This window comes from Akebia trifoliata, chromosome 10 (genome assembly GCF_017979445.1).
Source record: "Akebia trifoliata isolate Shusen 1 chromosome 10, ASM1797944v1, whole genome shotgun sequence".
Classification (NCBI taxonomy): domain Eukaryota; kingdom Viridiplantae; phylum Streptophyta; class Magnoliopsida; order Ranunculales; family Lardizabalaceae; genus Akebia; species Akebia trifoliata.
Window position 1 is genome coordinate 4,514,421 of NC_141384.1, and position 17,824 is coordinate 4,532,244.

The window sequence follows — 17,824 nt, forward strand, 5'->3', positions numbered from 1 at the left end:
TAACAAATTATTAATTTCAATAGAGATTCTGAAGAATTTCTATTGTAACAATATCTAGAAACCTAAAGCAATATCTCCATATTTATTTTTCTTGATAATTCAATGTAACGGTTGTCACGAGTGCAGGGGAGAGAGTGGTGAGCAACTTGGCTAGGTTTGTGGTGATCATATGGATTTTTGTCGTGCTTGTACTCACAATCAGTTACACAGCAAGCTTGACATCGATGTTGACGGTTCAACAACTTCAGCCGACAATCACTGATATCAAACAACTTAGGCTGTGTTTGGATTGAGGGAAGGGGAGGGAAGAGAAACTCATTAAGGGAAGGGAAGGGAAGGGAAGAGAAGACTAATTTCTCTTCACCCTGTTTGGATTAAAAGAGAAGAGAAGAGAAAAAAATCAAATTTCTCTTGTTTGGTTAGGATTCATAAGAGAAGAGAAGAGAAATTATTATTGTCAAATGACTATTATACCCTTCATAATCTAAAAAACAAAATTCTACTTATACAATGATACAAAATATAAATGACCAAACGTTCAAGATCAATTTGAGGGGTACCTTTCATTTGAATGCTTATAAATGAGAGTTTCTATTGCCACACCCACTTTTACTAAAAACATCCTAAGCAAAAGTTGGTGTGACAATAGAAACTCTCTAATATAAGGATTTTGTTAACAAGTGTCCTAAGGAAACACGTAGAAATCCCTTATATTAGAGATGGATATTTCTAGTTAGACTTTTGAATGACTCGTGAGGGAACATATGATCCTGGTCATTTAACTCTTCTACAACGATATATTTTGTTATAATGTTTTTGAAATATCCAAACTAGATTTTTCTACCCTTCTTCACATACTTTCGTTTTTAAATAATGATTGCAATAATTTCCTACAGTACTCTATTGTAACTTAGAAATGGAGAATGATATACTCTTAATTTTCACAACTATGATATATATATATACACTATTGAAGTCAAAAAACAATAAAAAAAACAAATAAATCTGAATCATTTTTACAGTGTCAAGTTCAACATTTTTATTATAGAATACAACAATTTTTCAAAATTGTCAACTTCATTACTACAGCAACGGATATATTTATCATTATGGCTTTTATTGTCGAACGACACTTTTAAGGGATTTTGCGGTGGATATTTACTGTTATATCTCTTTTTTCATTTTCTTTTAACAAAATTTCAGCTTCTTGGAATTCTTAAGAGGGTTGCCCATTTCCTAATGCTAACCTACTAACCATAGCATGCTTGTTATCTGCACAAAAATAACATCTGATATGTTAAATATGAAATTAAAACAATATACAAAGAAATCTAAAACTTTCCTTTATTGACATAATATTATTCACTAATGACATATGGATGATGACATTGGCTTGCTCCCAAAATATAGAATTAAAATCCTACCAAAAAAATTAATTTTTTGATAGTTACACATTCGCTTATTTTAAGTAACGAATACAAAGGATAACGTGAATTGCAAGGAATGAAATTATCTTCATCATAGGATGCTGTCATCTCGGATCACTGCACTTTTTAGAACAATAGTTATTCCCCCACTAATAATGTACCCACAATCTTCCCTGTTTCCTTCTTGGACATTGTCTCTATTAATAATCTACAAAAATACAGAAACCCCATATCAGCTACCCAAGATATTAGTTAGACACGCAAGAGAAGCTAAGAATAAACATTATTATAAAAAATAAAAAATAAAAAATAAAATGAAAAGTCAGGAAGCCAAGTTAAGAAAATATGTTGATCTAAAAATGCAAATACAGAGAATGAGATTTACAAAAAGAATGATACCATTTGGGTATTTGTTTTTAGGGAGAATAACATTATAACATATTTACAGAAAAACAGGAAAACATAAACGGGTATTTGTTATTGAATAATGATGAATGCACGCAGTAAATCATACGCAACTGATGTAGCAAGGGCATATAACCACAGATCTTTTTCCTTGTGTATCCCGAAGAAAAATATATGGTTGTGCATTCATCACAACTCTTTGTTATTATTTAGATATTCACTGAAACAAATATTTTGGATCAAGTAGATCACTTCATTTAATATAGAATAAAATGAAGTTGCTGAATTTTTATACGAAGAAATTCAAAGATTATTTTGTATCGTTCGGTACCCTAACATTTTTGCCAATCCTTGCATTCTTATCTACTATGGCTTTCTTTATGCGAGACCCTTCTCCAATACCAATGGGGACAAGGATGACATTCCCCTCCATCCCATTGCTTATTTGTATGTCATCTGTCTGTTGAAGAAACACAAACATGAGAACAAAGACAGGACAAATATGCAAAAGGAAAAAAAATTAAAAATTAAAAATAAAATAGTAGGCTTACTTGGTAAATATCAGCACCCATGACCACTGAATCCTCAATCACAGCTTTATCACCAATCCAAGTCCGCATACCAATTACCGAGTCCTTCATCTTGCACCTCTACTCTTGATCAAGTTCCAAAGATAATCCAAACAATCATCGAAATCTAGGGTCCTATGTTGAAGGAAATGACCTTTCTTTCCTAAGCTCAATCTGAGAGTGATAATTAATGAAAGGTTCAGACCTTACCATACAATGGTTTGAGTACTAAAATCTTTCAGGTCAGAACTTGAAGAAATTAAAGTAGATGATCACGTTGTACAACCATCCAATTTGTAAATATGTATCTAGAGGTTTACTTTTAATTGTTAGGTTGATTTATATAGGCATTAGAAGAGAATGAAATGTTGGTTACCTCTTGGTTCCAATTAGTTTTCCAAATGACTATCAAGAGAATCAAGGTCTGTAGAGAAGTTCCCCAAAGCATGCCAGCCCAGATTCCCTACAACCATAGCACTACACATTAGTATAGAACTTGATATGCTCCAAAAACTTTCAATTGCTATATTATCCGAAAGCAAATGTGGCAATGAAAGAGAGATTTACCTCAACTCCCCAGTTCAATTTGTAGCCCAGAAAGAACCCAAAAAAGGGAGCCCAAAAACATAGTAACAAGCTAAGTTAATATAAGCCACCAACGCTTGCCACCCACACCCAACTGCGACACCTATACAAGAATATATAGATCAAATAGTATTTTAAAGCTTATTATTATCAAATTGAGTTAGAGATATCTCAAGAAACAATAAAACAATAGAAATAGTGGAAGGACAGTCATCAAAGCAACAACATATTCATAGCTCTTATTGCTTTACATGCATATGCTCCACAATAGAAGTCACAAGAAAAAGTGAAAACAGTCATAAACAACCCTTAAACTTTGATTTTTACATCACTAAAATCGGGGAGTTTGAAAGGTTGTTTCTTGATACCACGCTTTCCCTACAAAGTAAATAAAACCGATGATACGCAAAATCTCCTAAATGTGTTTCTTTATTCAATTCTAACTTATAAGAATAAGAATTTTAATGCACCATAATCCTCCAAAATATCTGCAATAGAAATTATGAATTCAGTCCAAGTATTATGCACAATGGAAAAATCAGCATTGCTTAGAAACTTAGGTTCAACCAAGTAGAAACTACTATATTTTCTGATGTAGAAACAAAGTAAAAGTTTCACGACTTGCCATTCAACACGTTGATCAACCACATGGCTATTTGGAGCCTCCTCACGAAGATATGCATTTGTTAAGAACCTGCATGGGCATTGATGATAAGAAATGGATTTAAACATTCCAAAGTGGTATTCTGATAAATAATTTGCAACATCTAATTTCACACATCAGGTCAGCGATTCAGTGTAGTAGTGGGAGTAACTATAAATATGAACTTTTTGGGTGGATAAAATGTCTAAGATCTAGATCATTATGGGTAAGCCCATTAAGAACCTAGATACCTGAGAGGACAAGCCTCCTCATAAACTATCTAGAGATAAGAATTAACCAAAAAGCACAATTATCATCTTTACCTATAAAAAAAACAGCACAATAAGATTATGAGGGTGGTCTGGTATCCAAACTTTTGATACGATTCCAAGAATCCAAGCTATGAAGTATAGACAGAGATACTAAGTAGTAACTGCATCTAGAATGAGCTAAAATGGGTTGCACACAATTGTTAGTGTCAAAGCTGGTGTCCAACATTCATTCAATGGAACCACATTCTGCTTCTTATTAGAAAGATGCATCCATGTAGAGCAGAGTCAAAAGAACATAAATGAACTTAAATAAATTGATTCAATTGAAAACCAATATCTTTGAAGTGAGCACAATTAAACAGTCAATACTTACTCTTGACAGTATTGAATTTGCAATCTTGATCCTAAATCAGAGGATTGGTTGGAGAGAACTATCTCTTTTACTCTTTAAGAGGTGTTGGAGGATTATGGTTAATTTTATGGAAGTTACAAAGGAATTCCTTTGTAGTAATGCATCCTCCTTTTTATGATGAACTTGAAAGAATTCAGTATGCCGATGCTTCAAAACGTACATACCATACACTAACATTATATTTATTAATTAAAGCTGGTTGGGGTCCTGCCTAGCCTAAAGCTTACCATCCCAAAAAATGGTGTAACCAGTTTGAGTCTAGTGATGCATCCCTAGAATTTTGTTAGAGAACTTATTAGGATGAAGATACCATAGACTGCAACATACATTTTGTTAATTAAAGTTAGTTGGGTAACGCCTAAACACCAAACTACCATAAAAACAATAAGAAGTAATTAGAGCTCTTAAAGGTGCAAGATTTGTCATCTGTTCCCACAAAGGTGCAAGATTTGTCATCTGTATAGTGCATCAAAATAAATAATAAGATTTCACCCAACCATCCAAGTCAATGGTTTCCTAATAATAGAATGATAACCTTACCTGATGCTAGAGATGTAAGGAATGCGATTCGACTGTCCTTCATAGGTTTGACACTACCAAAATCAGCAATTTTAATATGTCCTTCTGCTGTAAGTAACAAGTTCTCTGGCTGCCATTGAAAAAAATTGTTAGAAAGCTGAAGGCCGTTGAAAGACAATCACATATACCTAGATGTACCTTAATATCCCGATGAATTAATCCAACACCATGTATATACTCAAGAGCGTTAACAACTTCTGCTCCATAGAGCTTCATCCTCCAACAAATGGCCTTTCTGCACCCATGCAAACAAGCTGAATAATATAAAACGACCGACTTGGCTGCCACCGCATGACCGTAGGATCCAAAAAGCAAAAGAACAAACATAACAGACCATCTTTGCATAGCCTTCCATATACTTTGGAGAATTTGAAATCAACTTACCCTGGTTATTTGGTCGAAAAGTTCTCCACCTTCACAAGATTCAAGTGCCATGTCTTCAGGGAATAATAAACAGAACCATGTCAGATAATGAACCCAATTGAGTAAACTTAGCAACTATAACAAAGTAAAAAAAAATGTTGGGTTCTATGTGAAACTATGGCAATGATACACAAATATAACAGAATACATGATGATGACTAAAACCAGAATACCTACACAGAGAAAAGGTGTCTTGAAATGTGAAAAATAGCCTAACAATGCCGGATGATCCAACTGATCAAGTACAACGCGTTCCAACTTCACATATGATGTTTTGTTTTCTTTGGTGATGAACTTTTTATCCATGAACACATATGTTGTTTCCCTGAGTCTTTCTCAAGTCCTCTTAGATTAGCTTCATGAGCATATGAGTTGGTTCCAAATCTTCTACAATTGGATGTTGTTTCCCTGAGTCTTTCTCAAGTCCTCTTAGATTAGCTTCATGAGCATATGAGTTGGTTCCAAATCTTCTACGACGAATTGGATGTTGTTGCCTTGAGTCTTTCTCAAGTCTCTTAGATTATTGCTTTCAGTCTTGGCCCAACCTTCCTCTCCCTTAATTCCATCTAAGAGTAACTACGTAGATTCTTCAGGACTTAAGCCCAAGGAGACTAGAGTGACTTGACAGAGCAGAACCATATGGCCATAATGGGTTCCTCCTTCCTTTGTCTCCAATGGTGAAAAATGCTCAAATTAATGGCTCTAAAAGTAAGAAAAATTGATTTTCCACAACCAAGATGAAAAATGAATAAATTCAATGGCCAGAAATAAAAAACAGAAAAAAATTCAATTCATAAGTCCACCAAAAGATAGGATGAAACACTTGAAAGGCTAGTGGATACCAACGAGTGCCTCGAGCAAACCTTTAGTGGCTCACTGGTAGTGGTCTTATATTGGGCATGTTTACATCCATTCTAGTGGCCTTATTGAGGATTATAAATACCTCTGTTCTGTTTAGAGTTGAACAGAATAACAAACAGAGTAGTTTATGGAGTAGGAAAGCATTCGGTTTCCACTGAAGTTCTGTGAATTCAACACTAGGAAAGCATTTGGCTCTTAAACCCAACCCTATATATAATGATAATGATTAAGTCAATAACCATACAATAAACCATATTTCCACCATTGTCGTCAAGTTGCTGAAAAAGACTATTAATACTAGCAGGGGCCACACCTCTTTGCCATATTCAATTGGGTTACATGTTTAGATCAGTCATCAGTGTACTTATCATATCCTTAGCAAACGAAACCCAATGACTTGTTAACTCACAAATGTGGGGGTTACTTAGAACTCTCTAATTATCAAGAAGGATACACACATCGTCTAATCTATCCTTGTTGGACTACTTTTGTATCCATTTGGATTATACCATCCTTAGAAAGGAAAAAAAATAAAAGATAAAAGCAAATACATGGGAAAAATACTAGCTCCACCCTTGGATAGGAGATGATAATATGAAAAAGAGGATTACCAAATTCAGCATGGACAGATGGCTGTTCTGAAAACTCACATATAGAAGTAATGGAAAGTGCATAACAAAGCATATCTCATTTGCATTAGTAGTAAACGTGTAGACATGCTGTTTGCTCAAATGATATTCAACAAAAGATAACCTAATTTTACAGAATACCTTTATAAAGACCTGCAATTGTGTTGATTTCTCCTTGCAAAATTTCTCATAAATTGCTTGGAACTTGGCAAACTCATCACATTCACACTGCAACTCGTTCAAGTAGACAATCAATTAAAACCAAAACTTCAAACAGTACAGTTGAAACTAATATTTAGGAATCTAGGTTGAGCATTACACACCTCCTTGGAGCAATGACAATCGGCCCCTAGTCATTAAGCTTTCTGCAGACATACTTGAGAACTCCAAAAAACATACAGAAACAGATTCATGTTTCACCCAATGAACACTAAGTACTAATTTGGGAAACAAGATTAAAAAACTCAGAATATTCTGCACATATACTAGAAAACAGACTCTTTAACATAATAAATATGATCCAATGAATGAAAGCAGATAATAAAAATAAATACACACACTTGCCATCCACCAAGGTTGAGGTTCATCAAAGGAAATGACATTCCATTTGCATCTGATACTCAACTAACAAGTGCATTTACCTATAAAAAAACTAAAGTAGAAGCAAATATATATATATATATATAACCATACATACCCCCTCCTTTCTCCCCCAATCCAACCAAGTTTACATGAGACTTGACACAAAAAACAAACGGAATCAAAAAGACTTGCCACAAACGCACAAAAAACAAACTCAAAAGCACTTCTTGTGGACGATAGATGGATTTGATTTGTCGTACTCAACCTTTGAGATCCACATCTGCAAATTCAATAAAAATAAGTAAAGATTCAAGTAAGAACCAACCAAACTAAGTTCATATAAAAGAATCTTTTGGAACATTGCAAAACAAAACTCACCTGTTGAATGTGCTGAATCAAGAATCTCCAGCACTATTCAACATTGTCATCAAGTATCGCAAACGCCTATCAGCCGGGTTACCAAAAAACGCCCTCATTCTTTCAGGTTTTTCGATGAGGAAAGAGTAGGCACGATCAAGTAAGTCTGAATCAATTCCTAATCGTACCAACTCATCAAAAACATCCTCCTCCGAGTAAACGCGTGCTCTAGTCCTTTGAAGAATCTCATTTCCGCTTCGAAGAATCTCATTTCCTTCTTTAAGAATATCATGTCCTTGTTTAAGAATTTCATTTCCTTCTTTGATTGCAAATGCAATCTCTCTCATTGAATCCTCAAATCCAGAATTATCTATTGAAGATGATGCCTTTCTCTTCTTGGATTGTGAGGAAATTGCAGACTTGTTAGAAACTGATTCATAAGGAATTGTTGGTCGAGTATCTTCATGCATATCATACGAAGCTTCAAAGCCCTCCAAATGGATATCATCATTTATCACCATATGATCAATATCATCAATAAGTGTTTTACCACGTCCACCAGCTTCCATCCCCCCACCTGTCTGCATCTCATTATTCCACCGTTTCACTTTTTCGAATGCAGTTTCAGCACTTTGTCCTGTTGCTCTATCCTTTCCAAAGAGTTTTGTTAATTTTTCATAATGAGGTAAAGGCGTATTCATCCACTTCTTTGCTTCGGGTTTTGCCTACAACAATAAAGAAAAAACAAATTAAAACATTATTGTATATTAATAAATAAATTAAAGTGACATAATTTAAATTAGTAAAAAAATTTAACCTCAATCAATGCCTTCCAAACTTCAGGCTCAGCATCCATCATCTTTGTCCCTTGATTCCAAGCAAAACCACTCAAGCCACCCTTGAAAATATCGTAACACTCAGTGAAGTTCTTTTTAATTGTTTTCATGCGGTTCTTCACGAGTTGTTTATTAAATTCATACCCAAGTCTTTCATTCAATTCAAGCACAATTTGGTCATATGCAGAGGTTGTGAAAGTCTCATTAACTCTGTTTCCATTGTCGTTCTGGTGAACAAATGCGTCAATGAGAACCGTATCCATTTGCTCATTCCATTTCCAAGCTTGTTCTTTTTCTGTTTTGTAAGACCTACTCATCTATAATATATACAAAAATAAAGAATTATCTTAATTAAGCCATAATTTGTAACATAGTAAGTTATTATGCAAACAAGATAATAATTTAAAACGTATATCTAATATCAAATAAGTTCCCAGTGAAAATTTAAACCAATAATTGAACATAGTCTTACAATACAATCATCCAGCTACAATTTTGCATGTAAATAAAAAAATCAAAAGTCACACATGATTCAGCACATAATCACTCCACATGGTAGCTGCTATGTTATCCCTTAAAATTGCTCCTAGTCTAGAGTCTTCATCATCATTCTCTCGAAAATGAACATCTTCTTGAGATTCAGGCTCATTCATGATCTCTCTATCTACTTCAGCAATAAGACGCTCATCAGGATCAACGCCCATTAAGAAATTGTGGAGAATAGAACATGCTAAAATTATCTCTGATTGTGTGTCAATTGAGTAAGTGGGCTCTGTCGTGCTTTTTATAATAGGAAATCTTTTCTTCAACACTCCAAAACATCTTTCAATTGCATTGCGCAAGGATGCATGTCGATGATTAAATAACTCTCGAGGATTTTGTGGCGCATGTGTAGAATATTCTTTCAAGTGGTAACGCACACCTCTGTAAGGTGCCATAAGTCCACTCCTAAGCATATATCCAGCATCAACAAGGTAATATTTACCTATTAAGATTGAAAGTCATTACTATAATGATATTTTTAATTAAATAAAAGAAATATATATTAATAGTTAAATAGATTACCGTTAGGAATTTTTAAATTATCTTCTCTTGTCAATGCATTTTTAATTATTCTTGAATCCGATGCTGTCCCTTCCCATCCAGGTAAAACGTATGTGAATTTCAAATCAAAAGTACATGCTGCCAATACATTTTGTGTTGGATATTCCTTCCTTCCATGATATCTTGGTGCATCTGTATTAGAAACTTTCACACGGATATGTGTTCCATCAAGTGCACCTATGCAATCCTGATATTGATGTAATATATCAAATTTTATTACAAAAATAATATTTTACTATTTAAATGAATTTTATATAAAAAGAAGTAACATAATATGTTTACCTTGAAGTATGGGTAGAATCTATTATTGTTGAATATTTCTGGAGAAACTTCTGATCCATCAGGTTGCTTAAGATAGAATTCAGCTAATGATATTATGGCTCGTAGAACACGATGAAAATGACGACTTATAGTCTCACCAGAACGACGGAAAAAAAATGAAATGGTGCGGTTCCTTACATTTTGTGACAATATGTGAAGAAACTTGGCAACTTGCTCTTCAACTGTAGCTCGTCGAGTGTGAGTAAGTCGACCCGAAGTTTGAAGTAGATTGCATAAATTTTCAAAAGCTTCAGGCCCCATTCGTATAATATCACGACATTTTTCATTAGTCCTAAGTTCGTTCATCAATTCTTGTCTCACACACTCTCTTTCTAAATTGTTTGGCATTATAGAGCGATCCACATAATTTCTATACTCAGACTGCTTAACCAAATAGGCAGCCACAAGACAAAGAATGTGTGTAGCCATACGACGCCTTCGATCCCATTCCACAACAATGTTTTTCCAAATTCGAAGACGACGAAAATAATGTTCACGAAACGACTTATACAATTCTTCATCTCTATCCATCTACAAACTACAACAATTACAATAGTAATTATAACAACTATGTAGTAATTAACCGTACACATATATGTTTACATTATAACACGAGGAATTTTTTAATCCATATAGGTGAGGTGAACGGGTACAATCTATATATTTATGCCCCTCTTTTAATGAAAATTAAAACATAATATACAATCAAAGAGAACCCAAAGAAAAAAATATCTATAAAAAAACAACACCATCACAAAGGAGATCCCTTACACCAAATTCACAAAGGAGATCCCTTACACCAAAGGTCGTCAAATTCGATAATGCAAAGCATTAGACTATTGGATGGATTTAGTTTGTTATGGTAAAACTGATAAACTGAAAGGAGAAGAGATTTTATATTTACCAATAACATCTGAAATAGTGCTAAACTTTAAACCATGCCATGAGTACAAAATATTCATAATCAATAGTACAAAAGAGGAACATGGATGAAGATTTGGCAATTGCAACTCACTGGAAATCAAAACAATAAAAAAAAAAACTTCAATTTTTTTTTTTTTTTGACAAACAATAAAGAATTGTTGACATAAAAACGAGAGGAAAAAAAAACTCCTATAATTAAAAAAACTAATAAAAGTACAACAGTTCAGATGTTGATGTGTATACATTTTAAAAAACTTTTCCAGTACTTATTAATAAACTTTCAAAAATTTGTGTGTATACGTATTAAATTTTCATAGTACTTATATCCAAATATTTAGAGAACTCTCCAATCTTTTTAAGATTTATTATTTTTACATCTCATCTTTCAAAATCACCATTACTAGTACCCTTCATCTATTCGTATCCAAATATTTAGAGAACTCTCCTATCTTTTTAACACCATCCTTATGTAACTTAAGAATTACTAAGTAACTCTGACAGACTTCAACAATCATTAGGGCTTGGACCTATATTCAGTTGGTTGACATATATTTCAAACCAACTATGAGGTTGTGGGGATCGATTCTTACTTAACCACCACACATGATAGTTATATGTTTTTTTTTTTCTGATTTCTCCATCAATGGTCTGATCTAAAAAGAAAAATTATGGAAAATAAGTATATGTTTTGAAATTATAAAGGAAAAAAAAAACATCCATCTTGTTTTTATTTTTTAGTTGGCAAGCCCGGATTGAATCCAGAGCACATAAACCAATTGAACAATAATCTCAATCCCAATAAACGTTTATTATAATCAACCAACTACCATGTTCAGAAATATTCAAGATTGAAATCAATTAATCCCAAAAAACCCAAATAAAAAATACGAGAATGGTGACAATTAGAAATAAGAAATCCATCTAAAAAAACTTATTTTCCTTTTTTGTGGTATTTCTAAGTTTCCAAGATTATTGAAGACACTTATTAAGCAAAACCCAAAGCTCCGATACCAAATCAGTAATCTATTTTATAAAGTAAAACCCAAATATCTAAATTACAAATTCTCAAATCAGCAATCTATTTTATTAAACAAAACACAAATCTTTGATACCCAACAATCTATTTTATTAAACAAAACTCAAATCTTTGATACCAAACCAACAATCTTTGATACCAAATCAGTAAACTCTCAACTCAAATTCTCAACCACTAAACACTCATAAACCTCTAAAATCTATAGAAAAGAAATTCTAACCCAAATCAACAAACACATTTTAAGCACAACCTAAATTACCAAACACAATTTTGGGAAAAACCTAGATCACATCAACTGATACAGAAACACACAAATCTAAATAAAATGACTAAATTTCAAAACTTTCAAGAGCAAATGCAGCAAACCCAGACCATCAAAATGGGGAGAGAGAGAAAAAAACCATAACATTTGTTAATAATATTGGTTTTTTGAAAAAAATCAGAGAATGAGAAAGAGAGAGAGTATACCTTAGTTCGTCTCCTAGTCGAGCTCGTCTCTAGTCGAGTTCTTCTCCAAGTAGAGGTCGCCGCCTTCGTCCCTTCTCTAGGATTTCTTCTTCGTTTTCTCTAGGTTTCTTCTTCGTCTTCTTCGTCTTCTTCGTCCATTCTCTAGGGTTTCATCATATCTTATAACTTGGGGTGTAACTACTAATAGTTGGCCTGCCAATATCAAATTTTTTTGGAAATTTTGAGAATTTAGAGGACAAATTTGGAATCGAAATTTTGTTTCCTTCCCTTCCCTCCTCGTCACTCCGATTTTGGGGGGAACAAAATTCTACCAATTTTCCCTTCCCTTCCCTCCATTTTTCTTCTCTTCCCTCCTCACTTAACAATCCAAACAGGAGAAAAGAAGAGAAAACAGCATATTTTCTCTTCCCTTCCCTCCCCTTCCCTCAATCCAAACACAGCGTTAGAGAGACTCCTGAACTTGTCGGGTATCAAGAAGGTTCATTTGTGTCTGGGCTCTTGAAACAAATGGGGTTTGATGAACCCAAACTCAAGTCCTATAAGTCTACCGAAGAGTACGACCAAGCTTTATCAATGGGGAGTCAAAATGGTGGCATTGCTGCTGTTTTTGATGAGATCCCTTATATTAAGCCCCTTGTTGCAAAATATTGCGCTAAGTATACTATAGTCGGATCTACGCATAAGACCGATGGATTGGGCTTTGTAAGTCTTTCCCTGCATCTATCTACTTCATCATCACCACCACCAGTTTATAATTTATATAAGGGTTGGGGGATGCTAATGTTGTCCAATACAAGCATTGGGTGTTAGCAACCTCCCATTTTATTTTTATTTTTTGGAGAAAATCCCTAAAAAAGGTTTTCTTTTTTCCTTTTAGCTAGTAAAAAAAATTCATTGGTTTTATTTTCATTGTGCATTGACATTTTGTGATATACGTCGAAGTGTCGTTGCAAGGAAACTGAAGTCCATGCTTTTTAAAAATAGAAAACAAAGAATTTCTTTTTAGGTATTTTTACGAAGAACATATAATCAAATTAGGTTAATGGCATCTAATGGTTGAATTGATCGTTTGCATTTCCCATATATATTGAAATATGGATGGTTTTTTAAATCTTAGTTTTGTTCCTTGCAATTTGCAGGTGTTCCTAAAGGGTTCTCCTCTAGTACCTGATGTTTCGAGGGCAGTTTTAAATGTAATAGAGGGAGTTGAAATGGAACTAATTGTGAAAGAGTGGTTTGAAAATGATACAAGTTGCCCAGATCCGAACAACACAGTCTCTTCAAATAGTCTCTCTCTTAGTAGTTTCTGGGGTCTCTTTCTCATCGTTGGCGTTTGTTCAATTTTAGTCTTACTCGTATACATTGTTGTTTTCTATTACAACCATAAGCATATATGGAAACACATTGACCTCGATACATCGATTTGGCAAAAAATTCGCATCATGGCGAGACAATTCAATGAAAAAGACCTCTCTTCTCATGCATTTACGAATACCAGACTTCAGAATAGCTCTAATATTGAAGCTTCACAGAATATTAACGCTCCAATGACCCCATCAAGCATTCCCTACCAAACAGAAGGACCTTTCATTCCCACGGAAGACCAAGGAACACCCTCTGTAGATTTTGGGAATTCAAACCCAGAAATAATAAGCACCCAAGAGATAATGCCTTCCATTGAGCTTGGCAATGTAAATACAGAGAGAGATCAGCTTCCTCAAGGATAATTGATGACAGGGGATAAGATTAAATTGATTTTAGATCTTATAACATTGTCAAATTGATCCATCTTTCTGTGCATCCATGTAACATATGCTATATAATATACTTTGTTCTCGATAATGTACTAAATTACTTCTTCAAGGCTTTTAATTACTCATCAAGACTGTTTGATGTTTATTAATTAATTAATATTGTGTATCCATGTAAGGGATGGTCTTTTTAGTTCACTATTTTCTTAAACAAGGGGGGGGGGGGGGGGGGGGGGGGGGGGGGGGGGGGGGGGAACTAGAGGAACAGATCAGTTTCTTCTTTGGCAAATTTACCAAAACATGCACCACATTTCAACTATTTACCAAAATGGTAAACTGTAGCAATTAATTCCGAAAATGGTAATTTTACTGTTTTTGGAATTAATATTTTTTACCAAAACGGTAAAAACAGTCAAATGTAAATTTTTTTTACCGAAAATACCCTTTTTTATTTTTTAACTAACATTACGAAAAAATCCTCTTTTCTTTCATATTTCTATTTAGTGTTGGGAAGATGAAAAAGAGGAGAAAGATTTAGTTGGATTTTAATTTATTTCTAAGGTTAAAATGGTAAATACATATGTAAAATAAAAAATGGTATTTTCGGTAAAAATTTTTACATTTTACTGTTTTTACCGTTTTGGTAAAAAATATTAATTCCAAAAATGGTAAAATTACCGTTTTCGAAATTAATTGCTACAGTTTAGTATTTTGATAATTTATTTAAAAAATTATACCAGTTTGATAAATTATTCTTCTCCACTTCTCTTATTTCTTTTATAACTCTAACAGGAAATCTAAATTGACTTGAATAGTAGGATACACTATAGAATAAATATCAACCCTCATATCTGATCTTACAAGGGACTATCTAAATGAAGGGTCCCTTTCAGCAAAAACATTTTGACAAACATTTTGGCAAAACATTTTTCAAAACATGGGTTATAGGTTTTGGAATGGGCTGATTTTTGGTGAGGATGATCTCTACGGTGAGGAGATCATCCTCATCAAAAATCAGCCCATTCCAAAACTTCTAGCCCCATGTTAACAGGTTGAAAAATTATGAACCGTCCATTTTTGTAAACCATTTTTGATGGGTTAGAAGTTTTGGAATGGGCTGATTTTTGGTGATGATGATCTATTCCCTGTAGAGATCATCCTCACCAAAAATCAGCCCATTCCAAAACCTGTAACCCATATTTTCAAAAATGTTTTGCCAAAATGTTTGTTGCTGAACATTTCCCCTAAATGAAACTTCTAAATATTTTTCTTTATAAAAAAAACTGGTTGGACATGGTGGCATGTTCAAAAGCACATTTACAAAATCTATTATTCTTATATAACTTTAATTGTCGTTATAATATATTTAAAAAGAATATTTTGAAATTTTCACATGGATATTTTATATGACAATGTTTGCTTTCTCTATATTTCCAATGGTCTTATGTCATTGGACGAAAAAAAAATTTACATAGAAAAGTCAAACTAAGGTTTTATAAAATCCGGATTGACCAATTGTAGGATGTTATGTGTATTGAGAGCATCTTAAATTTACAAAATACTCCTGTTAGGGAAGCCCTCAATACACGTTGTTGGAGATTTTTCAAGTTTACCAACCTCGATATCCATGTTGTTGATGTTTTGATCATCGAATTCCGTGTTGATTGTTCAGTGCAGTTTATCAATAAAAATAAGTGAACAAAAATATATAAAAACCTTGACAAAACAACGATCGATCCACAAAGACAACATTGATCCAATAATTTTTGACTTAAAAACAATTACGGTTCGAAATATTAAATAAAACTGAATTAAAACTATTTTAAGATAAAAAATAATGAAAATTACAATATAAAGAATTAGATTAGTCAAATCCATGAAAACAAGTCATTTTATCAATTTATTTGTTTATTTGTTATTTCGATCCAATTAACAAAGTTAATGTTATTGAATCGAAAGATAAAATATGTTTATCTAACTTACTTATATTTTTATGATTGACGACTTTCACCCTACTGAAACATTGTATTTGACCTCATTGGACTCTTTTCTTTTTGCACATTTTTAGTTTTAACATTTTTTTACTTTGCTTTGGTCTTTTTCAAAATTTTATACATTTTTTTTTTCTTTTTTCTTTTTCACACATTATCATTTTTTTTGTCTTTTTTTTCAATAAAACATGTAGTCCTTTTTCAATATCCCAGTCTAATCCTCTAATTGTTGTCCAAGTCATAATAACTCCAGTTCTATTTTTCTTTTAACCAACCAACCAAAGGACAAAGAAGTCAAAGTTCACTATATTAGATTTTCCCTAATTATCTGAAGTCAAAGCCAACCAATTCAATGGCTAGATGAGAGGTGGTGCTTAATAATGAGTTAGGGCACCTTTAAATCACCTTCTTGTCTTTTATAGACGTAATATATTTCCCTCATACAACATGGTACATTGGGATAGGATTTTGCTTTGGCATTGACCTTAATCAAGAAGGGCAATTGGTGCAACTTAGACTAGCTTTGCTTATTGAACGCGATTAGGCCTAGAGTCAAGTCTATCCAATTTTAAATTAATTATGGCTTGCTATGTAGATTTAATTAACTAAAGGGCAAGAGATCGGTGATGAAATCCGATTCTTATTTTATGGTGCTATCCTCGTAGGGGTGCCCTTTTTACCAAGTGCAAATTAAGGAGTTTAGGAATAATCAACCAAAGGCAATACAAAAACACATTAATAGGTATTTCGTGGGGGGAACAAGTCTTACCTCTTGTTCTAGACGGGGGATGTATTAATTGAGTCGACTTGAGCCACCGACACCAATCTCGGTGTATAAACTCAAGGGGTTGAGACATTTACATCCAACTATCGTCCTTCCTTAAAATTATAACACTCTAAGCCTTCTTGGATAAGTTCAAAAGTTTTAAACTAAAATAAATAAATAAACTACTACAAGTCTGATATAAAAAAAAAAGAAAAAAAGAGTAATGCTGTTTTAGTTGGAGAATCGGATATGGATGGCCAATTAAAGCTTCAGCCGTGTTGTTCCTCATCAAATCCTTCACCTTGGCAACATAAGACAAATCCGAAGTCAGAAAATTAAAAATAAAATATTTTATTCAATTTTGAAATAGTGTGGAAAATTTTCAGAAAAACATGAGTTGTGAATCTTGAGGTTTCACCGCGCCACTCAAAGAAACTTAGGTATCGTGGTAAAATTTTGTGAGAATCAGAATAAAAATAAAAAAAAAAATTTAAATAAATTCAGATTTTTCCAAAACCTTAGTTAAATTTGTCAAAAATTGGATCAAATCGTTGTCCCTAGCAATAATATCAATTTGTTCGATGCAGATTATCAATAAAAATAAGACAACAAAAATATATAAAAACCTTGACAAGCAAGGGTCAATCCACAAAGACAACGTTAATCCAATAATTTTTGACTTAAAAATAATCACGGTTTGAAGTATTAAAGGAAATTGAATTAAAATTATTCTACGATAAATAGGAATGGAAATCACAATGTAAAGAATTAGATCAGTCAAATCCACCAAAATAAGTCGTCTTATCAATTTATTTGTTTACTTATTATTTTACTCTAATTAACAAAGCTAATGTTATTGGGTCCGAAAATAAAATATGTTAAT

The 17,824-nt window shown here is 33.2% G+C and overlaps 2 protein-coding genes and 1 pseudogene across 9 annotated transcripts; 1 reads left to right on the forward strand and 2 right to left on the reverse strand.

The window, feature by feature from the left end:
* LOC147392863 (glutamate receptor 2.7-like) overlaps positions 1-14,218 on the forward strand; it is a 28,909-nt pseudogene extending 14,691 nt beyond the window's left edge.
* On the reverse strand, positions 1,321-5,622 carry LOC147392865 (3-phosphoinositide-dependent protein kinase 2-like). Of its 8 annotated transcripts, none has more exons than XM_086455545.1 (10): positions 5,493-5,622; positions 5,277-5,329; positions 5,031-5,127; positions 4,854-4,958; positions 3,612-3,680; positions 2,969-3,089; positions 2,778-2,864; positions 2,384-2,575; positions 2,164-2,292; positions 1,321-1,635 (listed from the first exon to the last, which is right to left on the reverse strand). In XM_086455545.1, the coding sequence occupies exons 8-10, from the start codon at positions 2,471-2,473 to the stop codon at positions 1,519-1,521; spliced, it is 336 nt and encodes a 111-aa protein (XP_086311671.1). In that variant the 5' UTR covers positions 2,474-2,575; positions 2,778-2,864; positions 2,969-3,089; positions 3,612-3,680; positions 4,854-4,958; positions 5,031-5,127; positions 5,277-5,329; positions 5,493-5,622; the 3' UTR covers positions 1,321-1,518. The 8 variants fall into 8 exon arrangements, 7 of the variants coding, with proteins under 7 accessions (XP_086311671.1, XP_086311674.1, XP_086311668.1 ...); XM_086455548.1 differs by having other exon boundaries at positions 2,170-2,292; positions 4,854-4,962; XM_086455542.1 differs by having other exon boundaries at positions 4,854-4,962.
* Positions 7,780-12,874, reverse strand: LOC147392866 (uncharacterized). Its single transcript, XM_086455541.1, has 3 exons — positions 12,434-12,874; positions 8,562-8,897; positions 7,780-8,469 (listed from the first exon to the last, which is right to left on the reverse strand). Exons 2-3 carry the CDS (start codon positions 8,895-8,897, stop codon positions 7,783-7,785), a joined length of 1,023 nt encoding a protein of 340 aa, XP_086311667.1. The 5' UTR covers positions 12,434-12,874; the 3' UTR covers positions 7,780-7,782.
* Positions 14,219-17,824: the final 3,606 nt, after the last annotated feature.